Source organism: Mustela putorius, unplaced genomic scaffold (assembly GCF_011764305.1).
Source record: "Mustela putorius furo isolate JIRA1106 unplaced genomic scaffold, ASM1176430v1.1 tig00000992_pilon_pilon_pilon, whole genome shotgun sequence".
In the NCBI taxonomy this organism is placed as follows: Eukaryota; Metazoa; Chordata; class Mammalia; order Carnivora; family Mustelidae; genus Mustela; species Mustela putorius.
The window spans coordinates 2,473,769-2,501,311 of NW_025421526.1; the positions used below are offsets into that span (position 1 = coordinate 2,473,769).

A 27,543-nucleotide genomic window follows, 5' to 3' on the forward strand; every position below is an offset into this window, starting at 1 on the left:
TAATCCAGAACATTTTTCAAGTTGTTTGTTTGTTTGTTTGTTTGTTTGTTTTTAATCGTCATCACCCTGCAGCCGCACAGTGTAAAGAACCCGGAGTAAGACGGCGCTCTACCCGCCGTCGTCCTACATCTCTAAAGAGGAAGACGCGCTCACCCGAAACCCGTGTTCTGTGACAAACGGGAATGCATCGGTGGCGCAACTCAGGAAAAGGAATCCAGATTTTAGAAACGGTTTTATATAGAAACATTTTACAAAGATTTACAACCGGAGATCATCGTGTCATAGGAGAGAAGGAGGCAGACAACCGCAGGGAGGAGGAAAGTGCTCACAGGGCGGACCGCGGTCCCCTCGAAAGTGCACGTCGGTTAGGGGCTGGCTGTGGCGAGACGACTTACAAAAGTTTTCTTAAAAATCCATACAAAAGTGTTTCTTTGGCTCCATCCTTCTCACAGACGTGTGACGGAGCCACACGGGCAACCAGCCTTGCTCTACAATTGTGTAAAAATAACTCCAGGCACAACACGGTGAAGGAAAAATGCTCTACGGGACACGTTTTAGAGTCAATCAGATGATTTTACAACAAAACCTTCCCATGCGAGCGCTGTCTGCATCTCGTGGCCCAGCGGGAAGCTGCTCCCTCACATTCCAAGATACACATGGCAGGGGACAGCGGCGGGGACAGTGCTGGGACTCAGCTCAGGTCTCCCCTTCTGTGGGACTTTCGCTCCCAGGTCCTGCGGCCTGACCATCTGGCACGGGAAGCCCCGAGTGGTCACCGTGGTGCAGCCACAGCCTCGGACCCCGGCGGCTCCGCGACAGCCACTTCTGTCAAGTGCTACATCGGCTGACCACGCCACCTCACCAGGAAAATAAAAAGACAAAGGTGCTCCCTAAACTTACAACCATAAACCCTATTTGGGAATGCTACTGAAGGACTCCATTCTTCCATATAAATGTAAATCCCTTCCAGTCTATAGGGTCCCTAAGAATAACACTGGTTCCCAAACTCTCTTCTTCATACAGGAAGCAGAATTTGTATTTATAATGCGAATAAGATGTTAGAAGAAAGTAAATGAGCTAGACCTGGACACGAATGAGCTTCAGGGGAAGATGAAGCATCCGAATTCTTGCACAGATAACAGATATTTGCTAAAGAATAAGTTAAATCCCTTGACTAACCGCTCTTAGGTAAAATCTCATCCACTCATGAGAAACAGGGAGAGATCAGCGTTACCATTCCACGGGCTACGTTTAAATGGAGCTTTTCTTTTCCTATTTTTCTTCCATCCTTAAATGTAAGGGAAATTAACCAGCTCACTTCCTCTGACCTAAGTTTCCTAAAATAGCTTTCAGCCCTCACAGCACAAGGGGGGAAACCAGAGAGAAGGGCCTCGCGGTCCACCGGGAGGCTGAAGCAGGAAAGCAGCGAGCGTGCAATCTAACCCGTCCCGAGGGCAGCCCCAGCTCCGCTGTCTCACACAACGGATGTATTCGCTGGATTTTCATTCGTGACTTCTTTCTCATCAGCACCACAGGCGAAAAGCTTGTTGCCCAGAGTTTTCTGGGCGAATCGAAAATACATGATGTGGCCCATAGCCACAAAGGAGACTGAAATCAGCACGAGCAAGCCGAAAGCTTCGGGATTTGGAGCCAGGATGACCATGATGAAATGCAGAAGATCGAGAAGGTAGTTCATGGAGTTCTGGACTCCATTGATAATGCCTCGTTCAGACTCAATTACATTTTCTTGCAGCAGCTGTGTCACAGTTAAATCAAAGGACCAAAGACCTAGAAATAAAATATATTTGTTAACAACTGAATTTTAATTCATAGCTTTACATTTCAGATTCACAGTTTGAAAATGCTGACATGCAAAATATACATTTATTCCTAGCACTGTGCATATATATATCATCATAGCCTTGTCTTTGAGAATTCTCTTCATCAATAAATACTGGTGTTAAGTAAGTGTTGATTCACTAAATTCTTCACCTGAAACTAAGATTACACTGTATGTTAATTAACTGGAATTTAAATAAAAACTTGAAAAATAAAAAATAAGATAAAAACACTGGGTTACTAGTATGGGTTATAGTGGTTTCAGGAAAGGATTTCTAGAGGCACCGTACAAAAATCAGTCTAATCTACAAACATTTTAATTCTATTTTACTGTGATTATTTATACAATAAAAGTAAAACTCTGAAATCAGAGACAATAAATCTGAATATAAGTATGAGTATTTTTAAAACTTAAAGTGAATGTACTAATATCTTCTTACGGTTAAAGTTTAAGGAGACTTTAATCCATTATTACGTTTACTGCTTGGGTTCTAAAGCCACTACAATAAAGCTGTCTTGCCTGAATATTAATTATCCTTGATAAAATAATGGGCTGCTTTGTATCACAAGATAAACACAGTTTCATTTCAAGAATGAATTCAGGCAGAGGTAATTTATTAGTGCTCTATTAATAATTACTTACATTTTGCCTTATAAGAAGTCTTTACATTGTGCTTCCTTTCAGAGCTACAAAATCCACTTGTCTGGCAAAGTATATTAGAAACACACATAAGCTAAAGGGACTTTCTGAAGGCTTTTTTTTTCTAGCTTTTTTTTTTTTAGACCAAAAACACTATCTTTTTTACTTCGTGCTATACAAATAGTCTCTAAATTATAGTTCCTTTGGTAGAGTTATTAGCAATATAAAGACTCTAAATTACTAAATGGCATTATAATTACTATAGCTCATATGTTTTTGAAAATTAAATTACTTCAGGAGTAATACTTAAGATGTTCATTTATAACAAAGTGTCAAGCCCTTATGTTTTAAGACAGTATATGTACCTATACACACGCTATACTTTAAAAAATAAAAACTTTATAATTAAAGACTAGATCATACATAAGGATAAATAATGGATTTTGCTTAAATTAACACTCAGGGACTATTTCAGGTCATTTCTTGAAGAATTTTCTGAACCCGCATTGTGGAAAGACACTGTAGCCCATCAACACACAGAGAGGACTTACCGATTCTAGCAGCAATGACGCCTGCGAACAGCAGGCTGACGGAGATTATGGGCACGGGCTTAGGACTCATCTGTGGGACGATATTTGCAGGGGCAGACCCGTTTGACACGTGTATTTCAGTTGTTAGGATGATTTCAGGTATTTTCGTAGGGCTCATCGTGGACAGTGGCTCCGTTTGAATGAACCTAGAACGGATATCTTCAAAAGGAGAAACAGACAAGTCCAAGGGGCTTCCTGGCATGAACACAGAGATGACACACAAGATCAAACAGGAAAGCTGTGCAAATCCTGAGATCAGACCAGTCCGAACCAGGCCACATTTTCTCCGGAGCCAAGTAAAAGCCACGGTTCCCATGATTCCAGTGATGGCAGAGGCTCCCATCAAAATACTGAGGAGAGACCCGCTCAGCCCCTGAGTGTAGGCGTACCCTGTGGTGATACAATCAAAGCCCAGCACAGTCATATAGAGGAAAGCGAGGCCCATGCCCGCCAGAAACACCGGCTGGTTGTAGTAAGAAACCCATCCGTCCCGGACGGTGCGGAAGGGCTCCGCCATCTGAGAGGCGCAGCTGGGCTCTTGCTCGTCTTCAAGCTCATGGACAGCAGGGCTTTTCCCACCCATGAGATGAGTTCCCTCCAGGGATTTTGGCTCAGTTTCTGTTAATAAAAGACATCATGATATATGTCAATATAATGTGTATTTTCTTTTGCTAATCTAAGAATTTCAGCCAAGGAACAATCTCCAAGTAGCATTTATGTTAAATAAGCAGCACACAGCTGATACCTCTCTCACATACGGTCTGTCTCCCTTTCCCCACCGACTCCCTTGGAATTTATACTCCCACCTAAGAAAACAAATTGTATTTCCACCAAAGTAAGTAATAAGAAAACCCATAAAATAAAAATCCAATAATTGTCTGGAAAACCATAGCATCTTATTTTCTGGGCCCCGTAAGACTCGATTTGCCCAGAAACTGAACTTCCTCTCTCCTCCTGGGACATGTCCACATCAAGTCCACACTCCCTTCTACTGTCCTACAGATAGCTACGCAACGCCTCTCTTCACACTCTTAGGATTTTCTTATTCCCCTTTTTCCCTCCATTGTTCTTCCCATTCCTAGGGCTCAATTTTCCCAGCTGTCCCTCAATTAATTTCCCTTCATGTCTACTGCTCACATTAAGGAAAATGGCCAGGGGTCCCGTTCCAACCTGCTGAGATTCAATCCAGAATCATTCCTCGGGCCATCCAAAGCCTGGGTTTGATTCATATATTTAACTCCTTCAGCAGTAATAAACCTGATATAAATTCAACGTAATTTTGGTCTTCCCCAACGTTTAAGGTCTGAACACCAGAATAAAAGGAACGAATCACTGCGCTGAGCTTACCTTTCTGTAAATTCAGCTGTTTTAATTCAGCTTCCTCTACTTTAAGTGCAGCTTTCACAGCTAGAGCAGGTGTTTTCTGATAAACCTTCCAGAGCAGAAAGTACTCCACACACATGGACACCAAATTCCACCCCGAAATGAAGCCACAGCCAATGACTGCAGAGCCAAACGTCATAATCTGGCCAACAGCCATGGGGGCCAGGATGTTGGTTAACTGGTCAATTCTCCGGATTGTAGCATTCATATCTGCAGAGGCAGGTAAGAGAGGCAGGTAAGTGCGCAACCTGTCAAAGAGAGGCTGCCCACTCACATAACACAAACTCATGGTCCAAGTGCGTAGATGCCTAAAATGCAAATTTCCGAAATCATTCTGAGCAAACCATTTTGTTTGGAAACAATTTATTGTTTGGGACACGTCATTTTACGGTCGCCTCAAAAATCACAACTGCCTTGGGACTGAAAAAATTAGTTTAACATCTAGAATGGTGACTCTTCTTTCATTTTTTTCAATAATTATTAAATGCCCATGAAGATCTAGGCACCAATTCTCTCACTATAAAGAACAAGAAGAATATTCTGCCGTGTCTTCCTGGAGTCTACCTTCCCCGGGGAGAAGAAGAAGAATAAATGAATGAGCACAAACATTTACAGCATGTCAGATGTTAAATATTAGGGTAAACAATAAAGCACAAAAAGGGCATAGAGAGTGCTCGAGGGAAAACAGAAATTTCAGTTTTAAACATGGCACGGTCAGGAAAGGACTCACTGAAGAAAAGAGCAATACAAAGACATGAAGCAGTAGGAAAAAGAGACAATCATGTAAATATTAGTGAATAGAGGATTCCGGACCAAGGAGGGCACAAAAGTCTGGGGCAGGAGGAGCTGCCCACAGTGTTAGAGGCTCTACAAGGTGGCTGGCAGGGCTGCAGCAGAGCGAGGGCGGGCAGAGGTCGGAGGGGCGGGCAGAGGTCGGAGGGGCGGACAGAGGTCGGAGGGGAAGGCAGAGGTCGGAGGGGCGGGCAGAGGTCGGAGGGGAGGGCAGAGGTCAGAGAGGGCAGAGGTCGGAGAGGGCAGGCAGAGGTCGGAGGGGCGGGCAGAGGTCGGAGGGGCGGGCAGAGGTCGGAGGGGAAGGCAGAGGTCGGAGGGGAGGGCAGAGGTCGGAGGGGCGGGCAGAGGTCGGAGGGGAGGGCAGAGGTCAGAGAGGGCAGAGGTCGGAGAGGGCAGGCAGAGGTCGGAGGGGCGGGCAGAGGTCGGAGGGGCGGGCAGAGGTCGGAGGGGAAGGCAGAGGTCGGAGGGGAGGGCAGAGGTCGGAGGGGGCAGAGGTCGGAGGGGAGGGCAGAGGTCGGAGAGGGCAGGCAGAGGTCGGAGAGGGCAGAGGTCGGAGGGGCGGGCAGAGGGGCCCAATCACGCCGGGTCCTGTGAACGCAGGGACGCGACTTCGACAATGAATGCCACGGGAAGCCCTCGGAAGCTGACGGACAGAGACGGCGCGGTCTGACTTCTATTTTTCAAGGTTCGTCCCCGCTTCTGTGGCGAGCAGACGGGAGCCGAGAGCAGGGCGCCGCAGACAGGAGCGCCGCGGGGAAGGCCGGCAGGAACGGAGGGCGACGGGCGCGGGGCATACTTCAGAGGTAGAAGCGGAAAGACTCGTAAACCGATCAGATTTGGGGTGAGAGAGAAGGAAGACTTAAGGCAGACTCGAAAGTTTCCTGTTTACGTCCTGAGCAACCACCGGGAAGAAGCTGCCGCCGGCTGAGAAAGGAAAAGTTTCAAAGGATCAGGTTTGGGGCAAAAGAACAAGTATTTAGTTTGGAAATTCTGACTGTCACAGACCTGCCGAGGGTCGGGAAGCCACAGCAAGTGGGCAAAGATGCCCGGACTTCAAGGAAGAAGTAGGTGGCCAATCTGGCAGGCATCGGCGGGCTGAGTTGGGGTTTTGAAAGGTTTTATTGATGGGTTTGTTTTAGAGAGAGAGAGAGAGCGCGGGCGCGCACGAGCGAGGGGAGGGGCTGAGAGCAAGACAGGCTCCCCGCTGAGCGCCTGACCCTGAGATCATGACCTGACAAAGAGCTCTTCGCCGACTGAGCCACCGGGCGCCCCAGCTGGTGGCGTTTTAAAGCAGTGAGACTCGATGAGATCAGCCGAGGGACTGAGCGTAGATCCAGAAGAGACAAGACCTGAGAGCCGAGTCGGGCATGTCAGTGTTCGGAGGTCGGGAAAATGAAGAGGAACAGGGAACGAGGAGAAAGCCCAGGACAGCACGGTACCCTGGACGCCTCGGGCACCGCTGGTTCTAAGGGGGGGATGAGGGGCAAGTGCTGCTGTAGGTCAAGGAAGACGAGCGCGGGGCAGCGGCTTGGACTGGTCCCTCGGCAGGTCCCGGGGGCTTCGGGTAGAGCAGCGACGGCGAAGGCCTGACGCAAGCTTCAGAGCCCAGCGCCGAGCGCGGGGACACGTGCCTGCTGTACTTCATGCCCGGCGCCCCCGGGACGCACGGCGCGAATGTTGGCCCTGGCATTACGGAGAGCAAAGCCCGGCCGAGGAGAGGAACGAGAACGAGTGAGAACAGACACCGTTTTCTTGAGTTCTGCTGAAAAGGAGAACGAAGAAATGGGGTGGTAGAGGTGCGGGGAGAAGTAAAAATGTTCAAAGCAAATGAACACTTTTGTTAGATGCAGAATTACTGTCCTTTAAGTTATGTGGATGGGCGCGATCCAGCGGGCGAGAAGGGACGGAGCCTGGGCAGCCCAGCCGAAGGGCGGGGGCTCACGCTCGACGCCAGCAGAACCATCCTCGGGAGCGGGAGCGCAGACCGCGCGCGGCAGCCGGCGTGCCGCCGAGAGCTGCCAGAACGTCTCATTTCTCCCAGTTTCTCAGTGCAACACAGAGCGAGGTCATCACTGAAAGTGGGCCCGGGAAGAGCGGTGCGGGAGGAAGAGCCGCGCGAGGGAACGGGAGACCAGTCCTCTCGGGAAGTGGGAGAGGCAGAGCACCGCAGAACGCAGGGCGGTCTCCGGTCTCCGGTCTCCGGTCTCGGGCGGCATGGAAGGGTGGACGGCACTGAAGCGAGGACGGCGGGCACAACCGCGCAGTTTCTCCGGCCGTGTTCCCCTGGAGAGGGTCGGGTCTAGCCAGGGTCTCACAAAAGAAAAGTGACAGAAGGAGGAGAGCGGCGGAACTGAGGGCACACGCTAGGAAGCGATCACGGGGGCTCCGGATGCCTGACCTCGGGATTCCAGCTGGTAAGGAAGGGACACAGAGGAGTGGATTTGATGACATGTAGGTGACAACCAGGCTGGAGTACTGTCGGGGGCGGGGGTCCCAGAAGGAAGGAGCTGGAAAGACAGGAGGCGGCAATTCAAGTGGTGTCTGCCCACGGTTAGGACGACAGAAGGGGAGGCTCGCGTGGTGACACCAAGGCTAGGACATGCCCACAGGAACACAGAGCTAAGTCAGAGTGCAGGACAAGACGAAGTCGAGGGGAAGAGGGAAAGTCAAGAAAATGACCTATTTTCTTATCCTCTCTCTCGCAGAGTAGATCGGGATTAATGAGACAAATCCTTATCAATCATGCCGGGCACCTTCAGGGAAAAGCACCGCGTGACTAATAAGTGAGCTAACAGAAAACTGCCTTCCCTCCTCGTCTAGTTCTTCCTGGTCCTCAACTGCCTTCCAATCAGTCCGAGGAGTGTATGAGGCTTCCGTGATAACAGGAGAACTTTGACACGGTTCACCTTTCACTCGAGAGGCAAAGGCAGTTTGCGCGGACCTCACCCGTGACCATTTCTTGCAGAGACCTCATAACTTCCACCTGCCCCCACCAGTGACCTTCCAGCTCCTGTGCTAACAGACACGTGTAGCACTGATTGAAATGACTCAATATTTTGATTCCAAAAATCGAGGATTAGGGAAAGCATACACATGTTCTGAAAACCACAGAACAACAACAAAATTAGTTTAATTACAATGATTTGCCGTTCTGGCACTACCTCAGGTTTTGGATGCTCCGGAAGCTTCCCAGTTCCACCAAATTCTATCTTTTATATTATGCTTAGGAAGCTGATAATGTTTACACGTAACGTAGCATCAGGAAGCAGCTTTTATCTCTCTGAAGCAGAATGAACTACATGATGGTTTTTGGAAACAACCTAATCATTTGACTGGTAACAGGCTAGGGAAGAATCAGTCCTCTGGATAAGCAAACATGTCCTTTTTGCAAATTTCTCTTTATTCTTCTGCAAACACACAATGTGTTCTCATTTAACTCCAATTTAACTGTTTTCAGCCATAGCTGAGGCACAGAATGCGACCGGAAGTAGCTCCTTGCTATTACACAGAGTATATTCAGTCTCATGGGACGAGAGCCATAGCCAGACCCACCGGGGAGTAGCAGCCAGGACGTCTGTCTGCCTTAAACATGAGATCAGTTTTTAGTCAACAGAGTTCAAATAAGAAATGTAACTGCCACACGCGACCGAGCTCACCAGCAGATGTTTCTTTAGGACGAAGGACAAAGAAAACAAAAAACAAAAAACAAAACCAACTCAGAGGCTATTAATAAAGAGTGGTTAACAAAGAAAATAGGGAAATAAAGTAGAGGAAAAAGTCTGGGAAGAGGAAATGAGTTTCAAGCAGGTTGGACAGGCTAAGGGTCATGGCACAGGAGAACGCTTTAATAAAACACTAAACCAAGTACCGAGGCAAATTAGTTAACTAACTGATTAATCAATGGTTTTAGGTAGGAAAACAATTCCTTTTCCGGAACTGTCCAAACTAGATGTTAACAGCTCTATTTTGGCTGGATGTCACCGAAATTCCAAAATTTCTTCATCTTCTAGGGAAAATGTCTCCTGTGTTTGTTGGTTTGTTTTTTTACCCTCGGTGATACAACTTCCAAAGTAAAAACCTACTCTGAAATCCAGAGACACTGGGGTTGGAGAAGGGGCGTGATCAGCACCAGCTCACAACCGCTCCTCTTCGGGCCACAGCCCTGCACAGACGTGCACGGACACACGAGGCACATGCGGGTTCGGCATCCGGCCCCGTCCCCTGCTGGGGTTCCTCACAGTTTTCTGGGGACTTCAAAACTCGGCCGGGAGAAACATCCGTGCTTCCTGGCTGCGGCAGGTCTGTCTATCCAGAGACACCGGAGAACCCAGGCGCAGCAGGGGTCCCCTGGACATGCACTTTCCCCTTCTCTGTTTTTCCTCTCTGTCTCCTTTCTGTCCGTCCTAGAACTCTGCCTTGTAGCAGAAATGGCCCCCAAAATCCATAGTTAGACTCTTGCTTACCTTCTGAACTAGAAGTTTCTATCCTACTTGGAAGCATGGTTTTTAAGTAAATTTTTTTTTAACAAATGCTGATGTTGAAACTTGAAGAAAGACAACACAGAGGCATCCCTTCGCGAGGCTACCAACCTCCACTACCAGCTGGACGCAGAAAAGCGCCGCTTCCTAAAGCTGGGTCACGGCAGACTGAAGTTCAACAAGCGGCTACTTTCTTCCTTAAACCTGAGAAATTCCAGAAGGCTAGAAAATGGACTCACTGGCCTGGATTCTCCCATTCTGCAATTATTCCTAATAATAAAGGGCAGCTGAGAAACGGACCTGATTTTGTTGTTGTCCAGGGACATCAAAAAGCCCACAAGGTTTTATGGACTCTTTGTTTTTTGTTATTTATTTTTGTACATATTTAGAACAAATTAAAGATTCTGAGTAACTTACACTTTATCCGAACTTTTTTTCCCCAGAGTCTACAGACTTCACTGAGTCAAAATGGGTTAAGAAATTCAGATTAGGAGAAAGAAAATCACTTTATAAGCCAACTTTTTCTCCCAAGTATATTCTAACAGATATGTACGTGACCTATTTTCAAAACACACTTTTTTATACGCTTTGAATTTTACACCATGGACATGTATGACATACTTAAAATAGTAGGTTAAATAGAGAAAGTAAATAACAAGGAAAAACAAACAAAAAAGGACATAGCCTTATCTAAAGTGCAGTGTAACAAAAAGAGGCATGGAACTACTTCCCATTAGTAAATGATTATAGGAAGGAAAAAAAATCAATGAGAATCACTACTTCACCTCTAGGAGGAATGTCACGTAGCACACTCACACGTGCTAAATTCGTCCTCTTCAAACACCAGCCTCTCAAATCCCTGTGCTAGTTCTGTCTCGACTGTAACACTGCTACAACGAAGTGATGATTTTTTAAAAAGATTTTATTGACTTATTTGACAGAACGTGCAGGAGAGCACAATCAGAGGGAACAGGAAGAGAGGAAGACGGAGAGGGAGAAGCAGACCTCCCTGAGCAGGGAGCCCGATGCGATGCGGGGCTCAAACCCAGGACCCAGGGACCACAAAGTGATGGCTTAAGCAAATGCCTCTCTTTCTTCGTTTGGACCTTCCATAGATTTTGCTTCCTTTCTGTCACCACCTTCTTGCCTTTTTCCAGCCACATGACCCAAAGTTGCTTGTTACCCCCAACACCTCATCTCGCCTTCTGTGTCCTGGGATAAGCCATTTAAATCATCAGCCATGGCTTTCTTGTCCGTCAGGATGGTTGGGCAACAGGTTTCTGACACCCACTGTCTCAGTGAGCAGCAGAACTGATTCAGCTGAAATGATCAGCAGATAGACATACCCTTCCTCCTTCACCCTGTGCAATGATCAGTCCAGTGGGTATCTGTGGGGGGGGCCAGGTAGAGAAGACTGAGCGAGGGGAGTTATTCTGCGCCCAGGTAATATGGATGTGATAGGACATGCTGCTGCATAAGCGTTCTTTTGCCTTTCTCTGGCCCCTTGTACACGTTTCCAATAGACAACTAAGATTGTAAGCATCTTAGAAACCATATTCTGGCCTTAATTTTGTTAGTATTTATAACAGCAATTACGTTGTATATCACATGTAATGTAATAAAAGTTATCGACTGTAACTTTAAAGTCGAAGGAATTAACTGTTAGAGTCTCTTTTAGGACTAAGGCACTTCCAATTGCTTTAGAGAAAAATAAAATCCATACTGACCAGTTACCACTGGTAATAATATCCACAGTATGACTGATATAATCTCACAGCAGATTTTCACTGTTCTAGGTACTAAATAAAGAGACCGTGAGCAGAATTTAAAAGAAAGAGCTCAAAAGGAGTGTTCTTCTACTTGCCAGGTTTGCATGGAATAAAAGATAAGTTTGCTGTCTCATAAAGTAACTTGCTAACAGTGAGATAAGTCACTGCACTGAGACTGCTATGGTGACATAACACAAAGACTCGTTTTCAATTTATCCTTCTTTAAAAACACTCAGAAGAGGAGTGTGTGGGGGGCTCAGTCAGGTAAGCTGCAACTCTTGGTTTCAGAGCAGGTCAAGATCTCAGGGTCCTGGGACTGAGCCCCGCACCAGGCTCTGTACTCAGCGTGGAGTCTGCTTGAGGTTTTCTCCTGCTCCCTGTGCTCCTTCACTCACTCTCTCTCTCTCTCTCTTTCTCAATCAATTAAATAAATATTTTCTAAAAATGCCCAGAAGAAAGGTTTAGCTTCATTCACAACCTCTGACTTAAAGTGAATCCTCATATAACCCACTTAGTTAAAAGAGATCACCAGATTACCTGCTAATTTGCTTCTGTCTCCTCCTGCAACAACGACAATCCAGTCCCTCTGGATGGTGATGGCAGTGGCAGTGCTGGCCAAATTGGCAATATTGGCAATAGTGATGATCAAGATGTAGCAGGAAGTCTGAGGAGTCACCAGAGAAAGTGGGGGTCAAGGGTCAGCGTGAACACACTCTACCTACCTCACTGGGGTTTAAATGGTCTTTGGTGGCATAATAACAAAATTTTAACTTCATTTCACAAAATTTTAAGAAATCATTTTACTTTGTCGACATGATATGTTAAGGTACCAGTGGTCGAGTTAAAGGGCATAATATCTTCCTAATCTGTATCATCTATAAAACACATCATACGAAAGTTGTAAAAGTCATACATACTTTCAGGTGACATAGTTACCATAATAAGGGTTAACAAGGGGGTAAGGTTGGAATTTCTCCCCAGAATATCTCTTTTGGAAAAACCACTGAAGGGGAAGTGAGAGGACCCATATTTAAGTCAGAGTTCTGAGGCGGGCTGGTTGCAGGACAATGGGTAATCAACTAACATCACTTTGCCTCAACTTATTCATTAACAAAATAAAGGGAACACACTAGAAGATTTCGATTGTCCCGCCTGGCCTTGAAGCTGGACGCTGGACGATATCAGTCTAAGTATTTAAGAAGATTCAAGAGTGACATCTAATCCACTATTTCCCACCCCCTCCTCAGGTCTTTCTCCTTTTTTCATCAAGCTCACTGAGAACCTCGTGTAGGAAGTTACCAAGCTCATGACCGCAAACACAAACACCCATTATTACCAGAGGAACACAATCACGACACACTGTTAGGTATATGGGTAACATTTCTTAGATATTGTGAACAAATTACAATACTAGAGAGCTGAAAACTAACAACTGAATTACATAATAAACTCTTAGAAATGCCATCAAAAAACAATTGAAAAAGTTAAAACTCAAACAATAGCAAAAAAAAAACAAACAGAAACAAAACAAAGTAACTGTAGGGGATATTAAAGTGGACACAGAGACCAACAGTGTCTTTGTAAAAAGATATTCCCTAGTCTCAAATGGTTTTCATTTTTTACCACTACGAGATGTTCTATTTTCTGCCATTAGGAATCCCACTGGGAACTTACAAGAACCCATCCATGGTACATGGTCAGAAGGTCGTTTTTATGTAAGAAAACCATCATCAGAATGATCCCGCACAGGATGACCGAAACATTCTGTACCACCAGCGAAGTCTGAGCCACTGCACAGAAGGAGAGACAAAGCATTCACTATACCACAACATCTTGGGGGCCGTTTTTGTCCACATACCCCTGTTCTACTACATTCATGCATATGCAAATTATTGTAAGGAAAAAAAATTCCTGAAGTGAATCCTGAATGAACTATTTCCAGTAGGCCACACCATATCACATCAGGCCAGCAAAACTTGCAGAAAGAATGAAGTATTCACCATTTTTCCTGTTAGTTGAAGTCTTTCATAATGACCACAATTTCATCTAGTGTATTCTCTTGACGGTTTACTGTCATAAACAGAACCACATTACATAGACAAGCTCCATCTTTCAGCGCTTTGTTGCTTAGGCTAAAACAAGAAACCATAGGAAGTGACAGAAGAGGTCAAGGAAGAAGTCACAGCATCCATAACTTCCTCCAGGGTACGCGGAATCTGATACGATCAGATGGTCTAGATGAATAGGAAAGACATAAAAATTTGCCAGGAATGAAGAGTAGCAGTGTGGTCCTCTGGGCATTCTATTGCTACCTGCCGGGCTATGAAACCCCAAGCTACACCTTCCTTCACAGAAAATGCCAACTTCCTTAGAGTGAGACACCCACGCAGACAAAGTACTGGAGTAAGGACGTCAGTGTACCAAGTAAGGACACCCACGGTCTTATCTGTAGTCTCTTCTCTGCCATGTACCAGGAAAGGTGATCTAGGGGAAGATACATAACGTCTCTTATGTCTATGCGGTGAGGATAAGAAGCCATTCCTGCCTTCTTTACTTCTCAAGGTCATTATTATGCTCAAATAAAATACTCATGAAAGTACTTTGAAAAATAAGGAGTTGTGTGTATGCGAGGTATAATTATAGCTCTTGTCTTCAAGGGCAGCGAAGCTCATTCTGGCTCGGAAAGTCATATAAAAGCCTAAACTGCTTTCTGAAATTAGTTTGGGATGAAATCCCAACATAGAACTCATTCTTTCATTGTACAAGGACTAACTGTCAACTGCATGAGGTCCTTTTAGTTTTTAGGAGCCCACAGACCAGAGGAAGGAAAGATATGTGAACAGGTAATTGTAAGAGTGTTAAGTACAACAGCTGAGGTACAAAGTCTTCTGGGAGCACAGAGGAAGAAAGGATTAACTCAGCCTAGAAAGATCAGAGATTTTCATGGAAGGTGACCCAGGAGCTGATTTCATGGGATGAATGGGAGACTGCTACCCCACCACACTTTTTCACCCAACTCAACACTCCCAACCTAGATTTTCAGTGTTTGACAACTGCTAAGGTTAAAAGGTCTCGATGTATAATATTCCTACGTTCCTATAAACAATGATGGAAGCAACTAGGAATGTTTTTCTAGCACACAAAACTTCACTTTATCTGCGTTTTGGTCGATCCGTTCTCAAGACAGAAAAATGTCATCTTGACCATTTCACTAATAGCATCAAGTCCTAGAATTTGATGATCCAAATTGCTTTCTACACAGGGCCAGTCACCCTGCACTGAAAGAAACTAATCCCTCAATCTGTCTCCAATGTCTAAAACAGACAAGGCCAGGTCCTGGATTGCCAAGTGCATAATTTGGGAAAATTCTACCCTGACTTCTTATTTTACAGTGCTCTTATATTCTGCACAACTGAACTGTTCAGTTTCTCTCTTTGAAAACTGCACTAATGTTCTAGAATAAATGTCAACATATTATCATTTCTTATCTTTTTATCAAAAGTTTATAATTCAGCTCTTCACGATGCAGACTCAGGCACACTTACTTAAATCTATAGTTGTTGAGTCCCTACACAAGCCGCTGTGTCAAACACTGTAACCCAGAGGACAGATGTTAAAGCTGTCCCAGCAACATCACACTAGCAGACTTCAGTGCACATCATGGTTAGAAAGACTGTCAGAGTTGAGCAAACTTTTAATGTTTAACACGGTTCTCAGAAAAGAGCTATGGCGTTAATTATTAACATCTGGAATTTACGAACTGCCAAAGATCTAAAAAAAAAAATCAATAAGCTTAATATCCTGGCATTCCGATTTCGTGCAGGGGCCCCAAGACCCTGCAGGCAGAAGAGCTGCCATGCAGCATCCTATCCCTCAGGGGTGCCAGGCCACATGCCCTGGGTGAGTCCCAGGGGTTTCCGGGCCCCGAGAATACAAAGCCTTAGTCAACAGGTACTCACCTCTGAGTCTGGCATTCTTATCCACCCAATCACCAATGATGGCTCCGAGGACCAGAACAGACCCTGCCACCACCAGCCCGTAGACCGCAGTCAAGAGGAGGCTGTTTCCATAGAGCTCTACCAAGAACACAGACACGGCAAAGTGCCACATCCGGTCTCCCTTCAATGAGAAAAGAGAAAATGTTTTGATGAAATTATTTTTATTTTCTAGTCAATTATACAGAGGAAGTTGCTTCCTTATCCAAAAGGTACTTCTAGGCTATACCATGAGATATTCAAAGTCAACAACTCGTCTACGAATCGAACACGGGTCAGGTGGTAAAACCATCCATCGTAGCCCAGTGGAAAGTATTCTGGCCCATTTAGTAAGTAAACCCAGAAAGGTATGATATCAATGAGACACACACACTCCTTATCACCCTAGAAAAAAATGTACCTTCCACACCAAAGGAGGCTTTTAGAGACAAAACTTGTTCCCTTTCAGGTCAGGTTTCCCCCCCGGGCCTGGAACAGACCTATGCTGATTTGGGAGGCATAAAGTAGTTTGATATTGAGCTGGAATGAAACCATGGTCTAGTTCACAAATATTCATACGCCTTGAATGTCAAGAAAAAGCCAGTTCCCCAATTTGTAAACTGGTAAGAATGAACCATATGATCTTTAAAGTTTCTTTTACCTCCAACATTCTAAAATATGTGTTCTATTTCACAAATGAATTTCAAAGTCAAAAACCAGCAAAGGCTCAGAAACGTGAAATTAACATGGGCAAATTCTGGCACCACATTTACAAAAATGTCAAAAATAAATGTATAAGCAGCTTTACATTTCAACATTTTAACACAGATGGGTTTCGAAAGGGGAAAAAAACTACTTATTTTTTCATTCCAGACTATAAATTTTGGAATTCAACACTGGAAAATGTAGAAAAACAAAACCTTTATATGAGTCAGGTAAATTACTAGGTAAGAAACCTATAATGGACCTTATTATGAGAATTTTGGCTCCACCTTTGACCTCTGAGTTAACATAAAACAGGACAAGAATGTTCTATTATAATTTAACCCTGGAAATCACTACCGGAAACAAAATCCCCAGGACAGGCTCCCCATGGATTTGACCCTATGTGTAAGTGCTGAGTCCTGGTTCTTTCCAAAGTCTCTTAACATCTGTTTGATAAATTTGATGTATCAGGAGCAAAATATTATTCAGGTCTATCAAACGATTTAAAAATTTTAATAAAGCCAAAACAACAATCTCATGCATTCAAAATTTAAAACAGATGCACATTACACAACAGCAATCATGTGGACCAGGATTTCTCTGTGGGGGTGATTTTATCGCAGGGACCTCCTGGCAAAGTCTGAAACTATTTTGGGTTGTCACAATTCTGGCGGCGGGGTGGGGGGTGGGGGGACTTCTGCCATCTACAATACATCGGGCGGTCTCCCACAACAAAGAGTTATTCAGCCCCAGATGGCAACAGTACCATCTCTGCCACCAGGGAGAGAAACCCTGATGTAGGGAATCATGAACATTCGAGGGGCAATTCGAGGGGCACCTGCCTTCAGCTCTGGTCATGATGCCAGGGTCCTGGGATTGAGTCCCCACATGGGGCTCCTTGCTCAGCGGGGGTCTGCTTCTCTCTCCTGCCCTCCTCCCCTCCTCTCCCTCTGCCTGCTCCTCCCCCTGCTTACACACACACACACACACACACACACACACGCTGTCTCTCTTGCTATCTCTCTGTCAAATAAGTAAATAAAATCATAAAGAAAATGCAATTCAAACTTGACATAACATCAGGCCCTCGGTGGATGGGGCGGGTATGGTCAAGTAAATGTTAAAACAAGCACTGCAGGAAACCCACGGGAGCTCTAGAACGGTGTGCACTCGCACACCTCAGCCGCATGCGGGGCCCAGGGCAGACACTGTGGAATCAACAAAGGAGTAGACATGCCGTGAATCCCAGTTGTGAACGAGTAAATGCAGGAGTGGCCGAACCGAGACGGATTTACCAGTCGCACTGTTCTGCTACACGAGATTTGTTCCCAGAATGTTCAAAAGTTCAAGGATTCATCAGTATCGTAATTACTATTTCTGACACAGCTTGTATTCACTTTGATAATAGAAAGTTTCTCCACTTAAATTAAGTAGGATTTATTAAAGTTTCAAATACTATTGTACTAAATTATTAAAAATGTATGATACACATACAATTTGTCTGAAACCCATAAAAGGACAAGTTTATATTAAGATAAAGATGTCAATAAGAAAAACTGTTTTCTTAATCTTCAAGAGAAGAAGCAAATTTAGACTGAATCAGAACACAATGGCATGGGGAGACTTAGTGCCCCCACAAGTGAAGAATAAAGAGTCAGCAGAGTACCTGCCTCCTTTACCTTAATCCTCATGCTTCTGAAGAGCTCCAAGGAAAAGACAAAAAACACAGAAATGCCCTTAATGACAGGTTGCCTCTGTGGGTGAGTTTCCCCCTTCTCAACATAACGAATGAAAATTATTACTCTATTTCTATTGTCTTTCTTTCTTTCTTCCTTTTTTTCTTAACTGCTATTTTTTAGCCCCGAAACATATAAATGCCCTTAATGACAGGTTGTCTCCATGAGTGAATTTCCTCCTTCTCCACATAAAGAATGAAAAATATTACTCAATTACGTCTTTCTTTCCTTCCCTTCCTTCCTTCTTTCCTCTCTTTCTTGTTTTTTAAGTCCTATTTTTTTACCCAAAACATTTGTTTTAGATTCCTCTACGGTGGGCCGTCAAAACAAGTGCTACCGAGAGAAAACTTGCTCGTACGGTCTGACACCTCCTTGACGGAGAGGCACAAAATTACCCCCGTTACCCCAATTCCTATAGAGTTTAGGCTTTAAGTGGCAACAGATCCCATGCTCACAAAGCCCAAGAACCAGGCAAAGTCGAAGTCAATGTTGACCAAGTGCGATTTCAAGCCCACCCATTCCTTCCTTACATCCATTTCCTGCCTCCCTGTGCTCTCCCTGTACTTTGATGATTCGTTCACATGTCCATCTGCCCCCAGCTGACGGCGGCCCGAGGCCAACTGAGTATCCAGGAACCAATGGCCACAGCCAGTAACCCACTCGCTACTTACTGAGTGGCTACCGGACTCCCAGTTCTCCTGCAGGCACTAGAAACTCAGCCGTACCTAAAAGCCAAGGTCTGTATGTTCACACGGCCGGCATCTCAGGGAGCAGAGACCTAAAGCAAACCTAGAACAGTTCCGGGAGTATAACCGCTGTGAGGAAACAGCGGGAGCAGGAAAGCGGCATTCTGCGTTCAACAGAGCCTTCTCTGAGCAGAGACCTGAAGGAAACGAGAGCCGGGGCCACGCCGACACCCGGGATCTGAACAGAGACAGTCCGCAGCATGAATGACGAGGGAGCGGACCGGACCGGACCGCAAGCTGAGGACAGGGCAGAAGCTGATACCCCAACCTCCCCATCCCCCCATGGGACATAGGTGACATTCCTCTTGCACTCCTGGGTGCCCTAAGGCTAAGAAAAGGAAAAACAAATCCTTAACTTGTAGAGATCACAAGCCTGCAAGACCCCAGTCTCCCTCAGTTTACAAATGTCTCCTCGATCTACGAGAACAAAGCATTTCCATTTCCATCAATGGCCCAGCTTCCAGAAGGAAAGTCAGACACAATTAACTGCCCTGATAACCTGCGCCCTCGAGGAGGCTCCCAACCATCTTACTGGTAATGTCTTGCTAGAGGGAAAAACAACCTTAACTTGACAATGGCAAGGCTTCTGTATACTTTGTGGGCCCTCTTCAGCATGTGAAAGCTCTTTTAAAGCCCCCGGATATCATCAGTCACCCCTCACAACCCCAGGGCATCCTGCCCATGGGTCTTCTGCTTTAATAAACCACCATTTTGTACTAAAGATGTCTCAAGAAATCTTCTTGGCTGTTGGCTCTGGACTCCACCTCTCCAAACCTCACCTGTATTCCATAACCCCATCATGATGACATAAGATGTAAGCAACTGGCCCCCCTTTTCCACTGCCTTACACAGTTGGTCACCTTTTTGTGACCAGACACATTTTTTGAAGCCCAAACTAAATCACATTTTAAGCTCCTCGACAACGGATCCACTTGTCACAGTAGTTTGTATTTTGAGAGTAGAGAGTAAAATATATTGATCTACTGGCAGACAAATAAAAAGCAATCAACCCCACATAAATCTAACCTTCTATGCTAACACTTCTGTGTTCAGTGTATAGGAAACCATGATTTGGCAGAGTTTGCAGGCGAATGGATGGATAGATATGCATATATGACATACACATACATAAGCACATATATTTTGCTCTAATAAAATCAACCAGTGTCAAACAGGAGACAAAACGCAAAAGGCAGAATCATCTAGAGTTAGCGAGCATTCCTCTTTTGCACTTTTTTGCAACAAGAAGTAAAACTCCACTAAACCTTGTATGGTTGTAATTCCTGGGTTTTTTGTTTCTATTTTTTAATCCAATATTCCGCAAGAATTCCCTTTGCTCTACTTAATGTAAGACTGGGGTGTCTGTCACTTTTCTTGTAGGACTCTTAATGAACATGACAAACAGTTCCTCCCCGAACATCTAGAGCTCCACCCTTTTGGCAAATCTGACCTCCCAATCTAGCAACAAGGTCACATAAACATGAAGCGAGGTAATGAGTGTTTGGCAGTGAGGTGCCTCCGTCTTCGAAGAGACAGGTCCAGACCCCAAGACGACAATTTCAGATACTATCTCCACCACCTGTTTCTGGTTTTTAAAATACTTAATACTTAGTAAATTAAATGGAAGAAGAAACTATTGATTTACATATAATTAAGAGTAGTTTCACTAGTTTCTACTTAGAATCATCAGCTGTTGGAAACAAAACAAATTCAGTTTGTTTATGTGTATTTGCAGAGTCACCACCGCCTAAGCCTCTGGGGAGATAGGAGCTGGCCTTTCTAAAAAGCCAAAGCCATCTTTGAACTGCTTTTTCTTAAAGAGCCGATAACCAAGCTTAATAATTTCCCAAGAGCATGGGTACACATTTCCTCATAGAATAGTCTGCATTCATGTCTTACGAAGATCCAACAGAATGATCCAACAGATCCAATGATCCAATTAAAAAGAAAATAACATTCACAAAATTTACCCTAAAAATTCCCTCTTATTTATGATTTTTTAAAATCAGATATTACATAGGAGGCATAAGTAGAATTTACTCAGATACTGTTTTTCAACAGTAAGAACAATTGTTGAAAGATTCTAATCATTAATTAAACACACATCCAGCATCCTTTTGGGTTTACTCTTTTTTGGGGTGTGGATGAAGGAATCCAGGCCCACAGAAACACAGGCACTCTTCTACGACCACATAGGAAATCAGAAGGAGAATTATAAATCATCTGCAAATTTTCTTTGGATGATGGTTTTTAAAAGAGCCTGAGATGCCAAACCCGTTCCTGCATCTGCTAATGGATAACATTTTTAAAGCCAAGAATTCTGATCACTCAAATATTTGTTCTTGGGGTTAATTATATTTAAATTAATCTTAGAATGTTATTTTTAGCCTAAGGCAGTCATTCCACTCTTCTACTGTATTTTCATTGTGCAATATGCTGGAACCTATCATTTTAACGAAAGAAGAAAATGGAGAAATACCTTAAAATGTGACATGGGAGATACATGAGACATCACCCATGCTTCGTAGCAAATTTTACCATTTCCTAAGCCTAGTAACGCAAACTCTATTGACAAGCGTTGCAAGTATTCCTGTCTTGTCATTTCATCTTGGGTAGCTGTTCATCGGCACCAAGAGGGGTACTTCACTGCATACACTCACACGGACGGGAAAGTATCTTTGGTGAAAATAACTTTTTCACTGAAACTTGGGTGTTTGGCGGCTTTATTTCTTCAGCTGCACGAAAAACCTGGAAGACGGTTGAGTAAAACTGGGCCGCGTGGAAGGAAACGAGAGGTTACGCAAGCCCGTGGTGGGCGCAAGCGTCCGCGTCGCTTACCCAAGTGGACAGCGAGTGGCCCAGGTAGAGAAGGAACTTGGCCGAGCTCAGGTACTGCGCCACGGGGCCTGCGGAGACACGGAGGGCGCGGGAAGGAGCGTTCAGTCGGCGCGGGGAGGGGGACCCACTGCGTTCTGCGTCCTCGAACACGACCACGAAACGTCGGTTGCGGGGCAGTGTGTCCCGCACGGAGCCCGCGCAGTTCGTGCACCCGCCCCGCAGCTGCCCGCGCCCCGGTCGGCCCCGCCAAGCCTCCCGCACAGTCGCGGTCCCGGACTCCGTCTTTCTTCCCCGCGACAGTCCGCACCGCCCGTCCGCTCCCGACGGCCCCGGCCCGGTCCCGGCCCCGGCTCCTGCCCGCGCCCCCGGGCCCGCGCCTCTGCCCCTGCCCCTGCCCCTGCCCGCGCCCCCGGGCCCGCGCCTCTGCCCCTGCCCCTGCCCGCGCCCCCGCGCTCCTGCCCCTGCCCGCGCCCCCGGGCCCGCGCCTCTGCCCCTGCCCGCGCCCCCGCGCTCCTGCCCCTGCCCGCGCCCCCGCGCCCGCTCACCGCAGCATCCTGCCCCGCGGGGCTCCGCTCGGGCCTTGCTCATGACGCCGCCGCCGCCGCCGCGCTCCGAGGGGCCGGGACCGGGGGGCCGGGACCGGGGGGCCGGGACACAGCAGCTCGCGGGGACGCTCGGCGACAGCGCGCAGGCGGAGAGGAGCGGCCGGGTCCTCCGCGTCTCCTTCCAACTTAGCTAGCACTGTAGCTGAAGTCGGAAAGCCCGGCCTCGCGCGGCGCTCCGGGACCCCGCGCCGCCGCCGCCGCCCGCCGCGCGCACTTATACGGGCCGGGGCGGGGCTCCCGCGGGCCGCCCCCCGCGCCCCCCGCCCCCGCCCCGCCCCGCCCCGCCCCCGCGGGCCCGCGCCGCCCCCAGCCCCGCCCCGGAGGAGCCGTCTGCCCGCCCGCCGCGCGCCGACCCCGGGGCGCACCCCCCGCGCCGCCTGTGCGCCCTCGGGCCGGGAGCCCCCGGGGACCGGCCGCGGCGGAGGGTCGGGAAGGCCGCGGGAGGCGGGACGGAACCGCGGAGCCGGACCCGCAGGGCCGCAGGGCCAGGCCCGGAGCCGCGCGAGCCGGCAGGTGCGGCCGGGAGGCTCGTGGCGAGGCGGCCGGCCGCGGGGTCCCGGGCAGAGCGCCCGCCGGGGCTGGGGCCGGGGGTCGTCCCTGCTTCAAGGACCGGGTTTGTAACGTGGGAGTCTGGACGCGGGACGCTGGGGACGGCCTCCCCGCTCTTCCCTCCGGCCGCCCGCACCGGGACCGCCAGTGCGTCCCGGCGCTGCGCCGCGGAGCTGCTCCGAGGGGACCGGACGCAGGAAGGGGCGCCGGGGTCAGAGCTGAGCCGCCGCCGCGAGCAGAGGGAGGCGCGGAAAGTGACGCCGCGCAGGGTGTTGGGGACCCACTCCCCGCCCAGCACCGGGTCCCCAGATCCCCCCGGAGGTGCGGCAAGGTGCGGCCACTGCGGACCCTTCCTTCCCATCCTTCCGTCTTGCTCGTCAGCTTCACCCCGCCCCCACCCCTGCCTTCCTTCCCCACCTGTCCTCGGAGCGCCGCCGCGTCGGACAGGCCGCTTCCAGCAATACCGGTTGTCCCAGTTGTGGCCCGGGTCCGCACCTGTCCAGATAAGGCCATCCAGGGGCCTCCTGAAGCGGCGGGCGAATGACCTAACGAACATCATCGGGCTAAGCCTCCCATGAACTCTGCCTTTCCCCTCAGTGCGAAGCCCCTGGGCACAGCAGCCCCTCCTGCCAGCCCATGACCTTACCCTCCTCAATCTTGCCAAAGCCCCGGGAGTGGGTCCTACACCCTGACTCTCCAGCCAGATTCCACACCCTGAGCCCAGGCCGGACTGACACCCCCGGGGAAGGAGACTCGGATAAGTACAAGCCCAGTATCTGCACCATCAGAGTCGGGAGCCTCCCGGCCCGCCGGCGGGCGGGGCGCCGCGGGACTCGTTGGGATGTGGTCTGGAGGGCAGAGATAGGGGCTTTACAGTTGCGCTTCTGCTGCTAACTGCTCCTGGTTTTTTCCCCTCTTTTAAAGCCCCCCCCCCTTGTTTTATCCGCAGGACTTCAAAGCCCTTTGTCTTTACTCCAAGAGAAGTTTCGGTTTGTCTTCTAAAGTTGGAGAATAGGATCATGCAGCCACAAAATAACAGGGATCCGGAGGAGGGAGCTGGCCCACGGACCCCTGCACCTGATGGCCAGGGCTTACTGGAGAAGAATTTTGTTGATAAGCTCCTCAAGCAAGGCAAAAAAGCACGTTTGCCACCGCGTCTCTCAGCAGCAAGGACCTCCAAGTGCATTAAATTAATTTCCACGTGCAGAAGAGAAGCGCTGTGCTGTTCCCAGCGTCCAAATGGCATAAAGGAGGTCCCGTCGCTTTAAAAAAAAAAAAAAAATTGCTTCTGGTTGACACTGGCTGAGAGCTATTTGTGGGAAGAGTAGCTAAGTCCATGTACACCTCAAAACGTGACATGGAGACTTTCCTGTTGTCATCAAGGACAGCCCAGAAGCCCAAACCGAGAGAACGAAAAGAAAAACGAACAGACAGGAGACTGCAGTGAAGCACGTAAGAAAGATGGTCTGAAAACGAAATCGGCAAGATCCGTGGCACGAAAGCCGGTGAGGTGTTTGAGCTTTGGCAGGGAAATCCTAGGTCCTTATTAATGGAAACAGTCAGGATATATTAGTTAAGGCTCATGGGAAAAAAAGGAATTGAAAATGAAAATGGAATAGAAGTCCTCAAAACATGTACAAAATGCATAATGACAGTAATCTCCTGGCCTTGACACTGAAGATCATAAAGCACAGTTTGCTTAAATCACATCCCGACAGGCTACTCTTCCTTCCAAGGAATTATTTGAGTGGCCGAAAATTAAAATTTCTCTCAAAAATATGTATTTCTTCCAGAACTCAGAAAACACAACTTCTGTATCAATGTAATAACTAAGCAAGCCATGCAAATTTTAAATCAGTTTACAAAGACACAGATGCCCTAAGAACCATTTTCTAGTTCATTTTCAAAGTTTTAAGTTTGTGAATAGGTTAACTTTTTATAAATTCCAGTAGAATAAAAAGTATATTCTAATTTTAAATGGATAAGTATTTATGGTTGGGAGGGAAAAAGGGGTTTTTATTATTTTTAGGTTGCTTTTTCACTTACCGCCAGCATCCTGTTTCCTCGGCTGTGTCTGATGTGCTTACCGAGACAAATGCAGAATAAAGAATGGTCACCCCTGCAATGCCCTGAAGAAAAGCCACAGGGTTATCATCGACTAGTACAGGAAGAGCTCAGATCTAGGACAGAGCTTTCTGATGGCTGTGAAGCTTTTCAGCCCAACTTAGGAGTTATAAAGCTACATTGCATCAAACCCCCTTTTCAGTATTACAGACATATTTCAAGAACTGTTTTATGTTTCTATAACCTGTAACTGACTAAACCTTTGAGAAATTTAAGTTGACACCTTATTTAAGTGATGGACATCTAACTGAAAAAATACATGTCCTCTCAGGTTTTCATTTTGTTTGGATATTTTAAATAGACTTGAGCTTGCAAAGGTTCTCATGAATAGTGACTCTCATTCCTCATTTCTCTCTCTTGCTCTCACTCTCTCTCACACACACACACACACTCTGTAGTCTGTAGGTTCCAGTTGGAAAATTAAATGCAGAATTCAGAAGATCCCAAAAGGAATACGTTCCCATGGCAAATCCACAGAGACAGAGAAGGTGTTAGTTACTGTCAGGGGCCGGGGCCGGGAGGAGGGAAGATCGGGCAGCGGCTGCTTAATGTGTACGGGGTTTCCCTTTGGGCTGATGAAAATGTTCTGGAACAAGAAAACAGTACTGGTTGCACAACACTGTGAATGTAGTAAAAGTCACTGAAATGTGTACTTTAAAATGGCGAAAATGGTGAAATGTACGTTATGTAAAGTTTACCTTAAAAAAAAATCTATTCCTGTATGGGAAGTTTGCCATTTTTCAGTAACAGTGTTCACCGGTATAAACGTAGACCAACTGTTGTTCTAGGACAGCTTAGAAAGGATTTGGGAAGCGGAAGAGAGACATCCTGCCCGTCATACTCTCTGGAAAATGAAACATGCAACTGAGTTGTCTCCACGTGCAGCCAGAAAACACACACATCTCAGTCCAGGAATGTTTCACTCGTGCCACCTTGGCCGCAGGTAGTTTCTTTAGCGGCCTAACCGGACTCTCTCCTGCTACAGCGTCACATACACGCCCTTGTGCTCTGAAGTAACAGCACAAGGTCGCCACGAAGTCCCTTCGCAGTCCCAAGACCTCTCAGCCTAACCCTGCCCAGGCCGCGGAAACAGGGCGGCGATCTCGGCCTTCGGTCACTTTCGCGGGTCTTCTTGGCACCGTTTCAACAGCACGGTTGGCTGCAGGTCCCCCAGCAGCAGCACAGGGGACCCCCGTGTCAGCGAAGGGCTCCTGCGTGGCACACTCGGGAGCCTCCGTCTTTCACCTCGGCTGCTCCACACCGCGGCCTGTTTCTAAGCACCTTGAAGCCGATTCCCACCACGCGGGCCACGCACTATGCCTGACATTTGCCTTCTGGGCTCCTGATAAAAATGTCAGATTCCTCAGTGTTCCCTTGGGGACACGGCTGGCCTGTCCAGTGCAAGAGTCCCTGTGTTCCTGCTCCCTCCGACCCCAACCTCCTAGTGACGCGGTCACTGCGTCTGCTCGTCCATGCTGTTCGTTTCTAGAAACGCGACTCCCACACGGCTGACTTGTCCCTCATGTCTCATAAAGTGCCCAATGAACGTGACAATTATGAGTATAGTATAGCAGAAAGTAACTGTGTCTCACGGACATAAAATCCTGATTAGACAATGCTCCTTGTCTTGGGTCCCTGAAATTGCTCAGTCTGTGGAATAAGAAAGATCCTGACACAATAACGAAGAGCCACATCCTGTGTCCTGGACAAAGCCTTCCTCTCTGATGCAGTTAGAAAACAGTGATTGGAGCGATTACTTCAACAGTTAAGGGTAGTTAAAAATCCAGTAAGAAGGCCCCTCCCAAGGTCGTCTGTCAGGAAAACAGTGTTTTACTGTGTTGTTATCTGCACTGAGCCATGGACATAACAAAGTCACCATATACTTGGAGCACAAGACAGTGGCAGACGTTCAACAAGGAGCTTGTCAGCTACTATCTCATTTCATCTTCATAACACCCCTATGAAGTAGTACTGTTATTATCCCTGCGGTACATACAGAAAGACCGAACTCGGGATTCGCTAACTTCAAATTCGCTTCAACAACATGGATCCAGGGCGCCTGGGAGGCTCAGTCAGTTAAGCCTCTGCCTTGGGCTCAGGTCATGATCTCAGGGTCCTGGGATGGAGCCCCGCATCGGCCTCTCTGCTTTTCCCCCGTCTCTGCCTGCCTCTCTGCCTATTTGTGATCTTTCTCTCTCTCTCTGTCAAACAAACAAATAAATAAAATCTTTAAAAAAAACATGGATTCCTAAAATACTAAGTAAATGAAACTTTTTAAAAACCTGAGTTGCAATAGTAGTATGGAATGAAATCTCAGTAAATATTGCACATATCTATATCTATATCTATCTATCTATCTATCTATGGGTTTTACTTCCTTCGAGAGGAATGGAGGGTGATTTTGTCTATACTTGATTTTGCACGTGAATTGATTCCATTAGGATACCTCTAGGGAATCTGGAGTTATTACGACAACAGATAATCCTTACGGATTTTTAGACTATCTACTGGATCCAAATATTCATAACCTGAAAAATAGTATCCCCAAGTAAGGGACCTGGGTTTGGTAACTATTTTGGCGCTTCCGCACTTAAATTATTGTTGGCACGGAATCGTCTGGTCCGTCTTCATGTGAAGCGCAGGGAGCGCGGCCGAAACGGCGCGGCCGGGAATCTCCGCGCTGCGCCGCACCCGTCCTCAGTAGATGCTGCCACATGTGCGGTCGCGTGTGCGTGCGTGTGTGCGTGCGTGTGTGCATGTGCGAGTGCGTGCGTG

At 47.1% G+C, this 27,543-nt stretch overlaps 2 protein-coding genes across 2 annotated transcripts; one reads left to right on the forward strand and one right to left on the reverse strand.

Annotated features, from left to right (window-relative positions):
• Positions 1-219: 219 nt before the first annotated feature.
• SLC40A1 (solute carrier family 40 member 1) lies at positions 220-22,310 on the reverse strand. The gene is made up of 8 exons (XM_045086468.1): positions 22,036-22,310; positions 21,491-21,558; positions 15,451-15,610; positions 13,166-13,281; positions 12,029-12,155; positions 4,417-4,662; positions 3,031-3,687; positions 220-1,788 (listed from the first exon to the last, which is right to left on the reverse strand). The coding sequence occupies exons 1-8, from the start codon at positions 22,076-22,078 to the stop codon at positions 1,475-1,477; spliced, it is 1,731 nt and encodes a 576-aa protein (XP_044942403.1). The 5' UTR covers positions 22,079-22,310; the 3' UTR covers positions 220-1,474.
• LOC106006907 (translation initiation factor IF-2-like) lies at positions 22,077-25,041 on the forward strand. Its single transcript, XM_045086443.1, has 3 exons — positions 22,077-22,208; positions 22,422-22,975; positions 23,594-25,041. Exons 1-3 carry the CDS (start codon positions 22,077-22,079, stop codon positions 23,910-23,912), a joined length of 1,005 nt encoding a protein of 334 aa, XP_044942378.1. The 3' UTR covers positions 23,913-25,041.
• Positions 25,042-27,543: the final 2,502 nt, after the last annotated feature.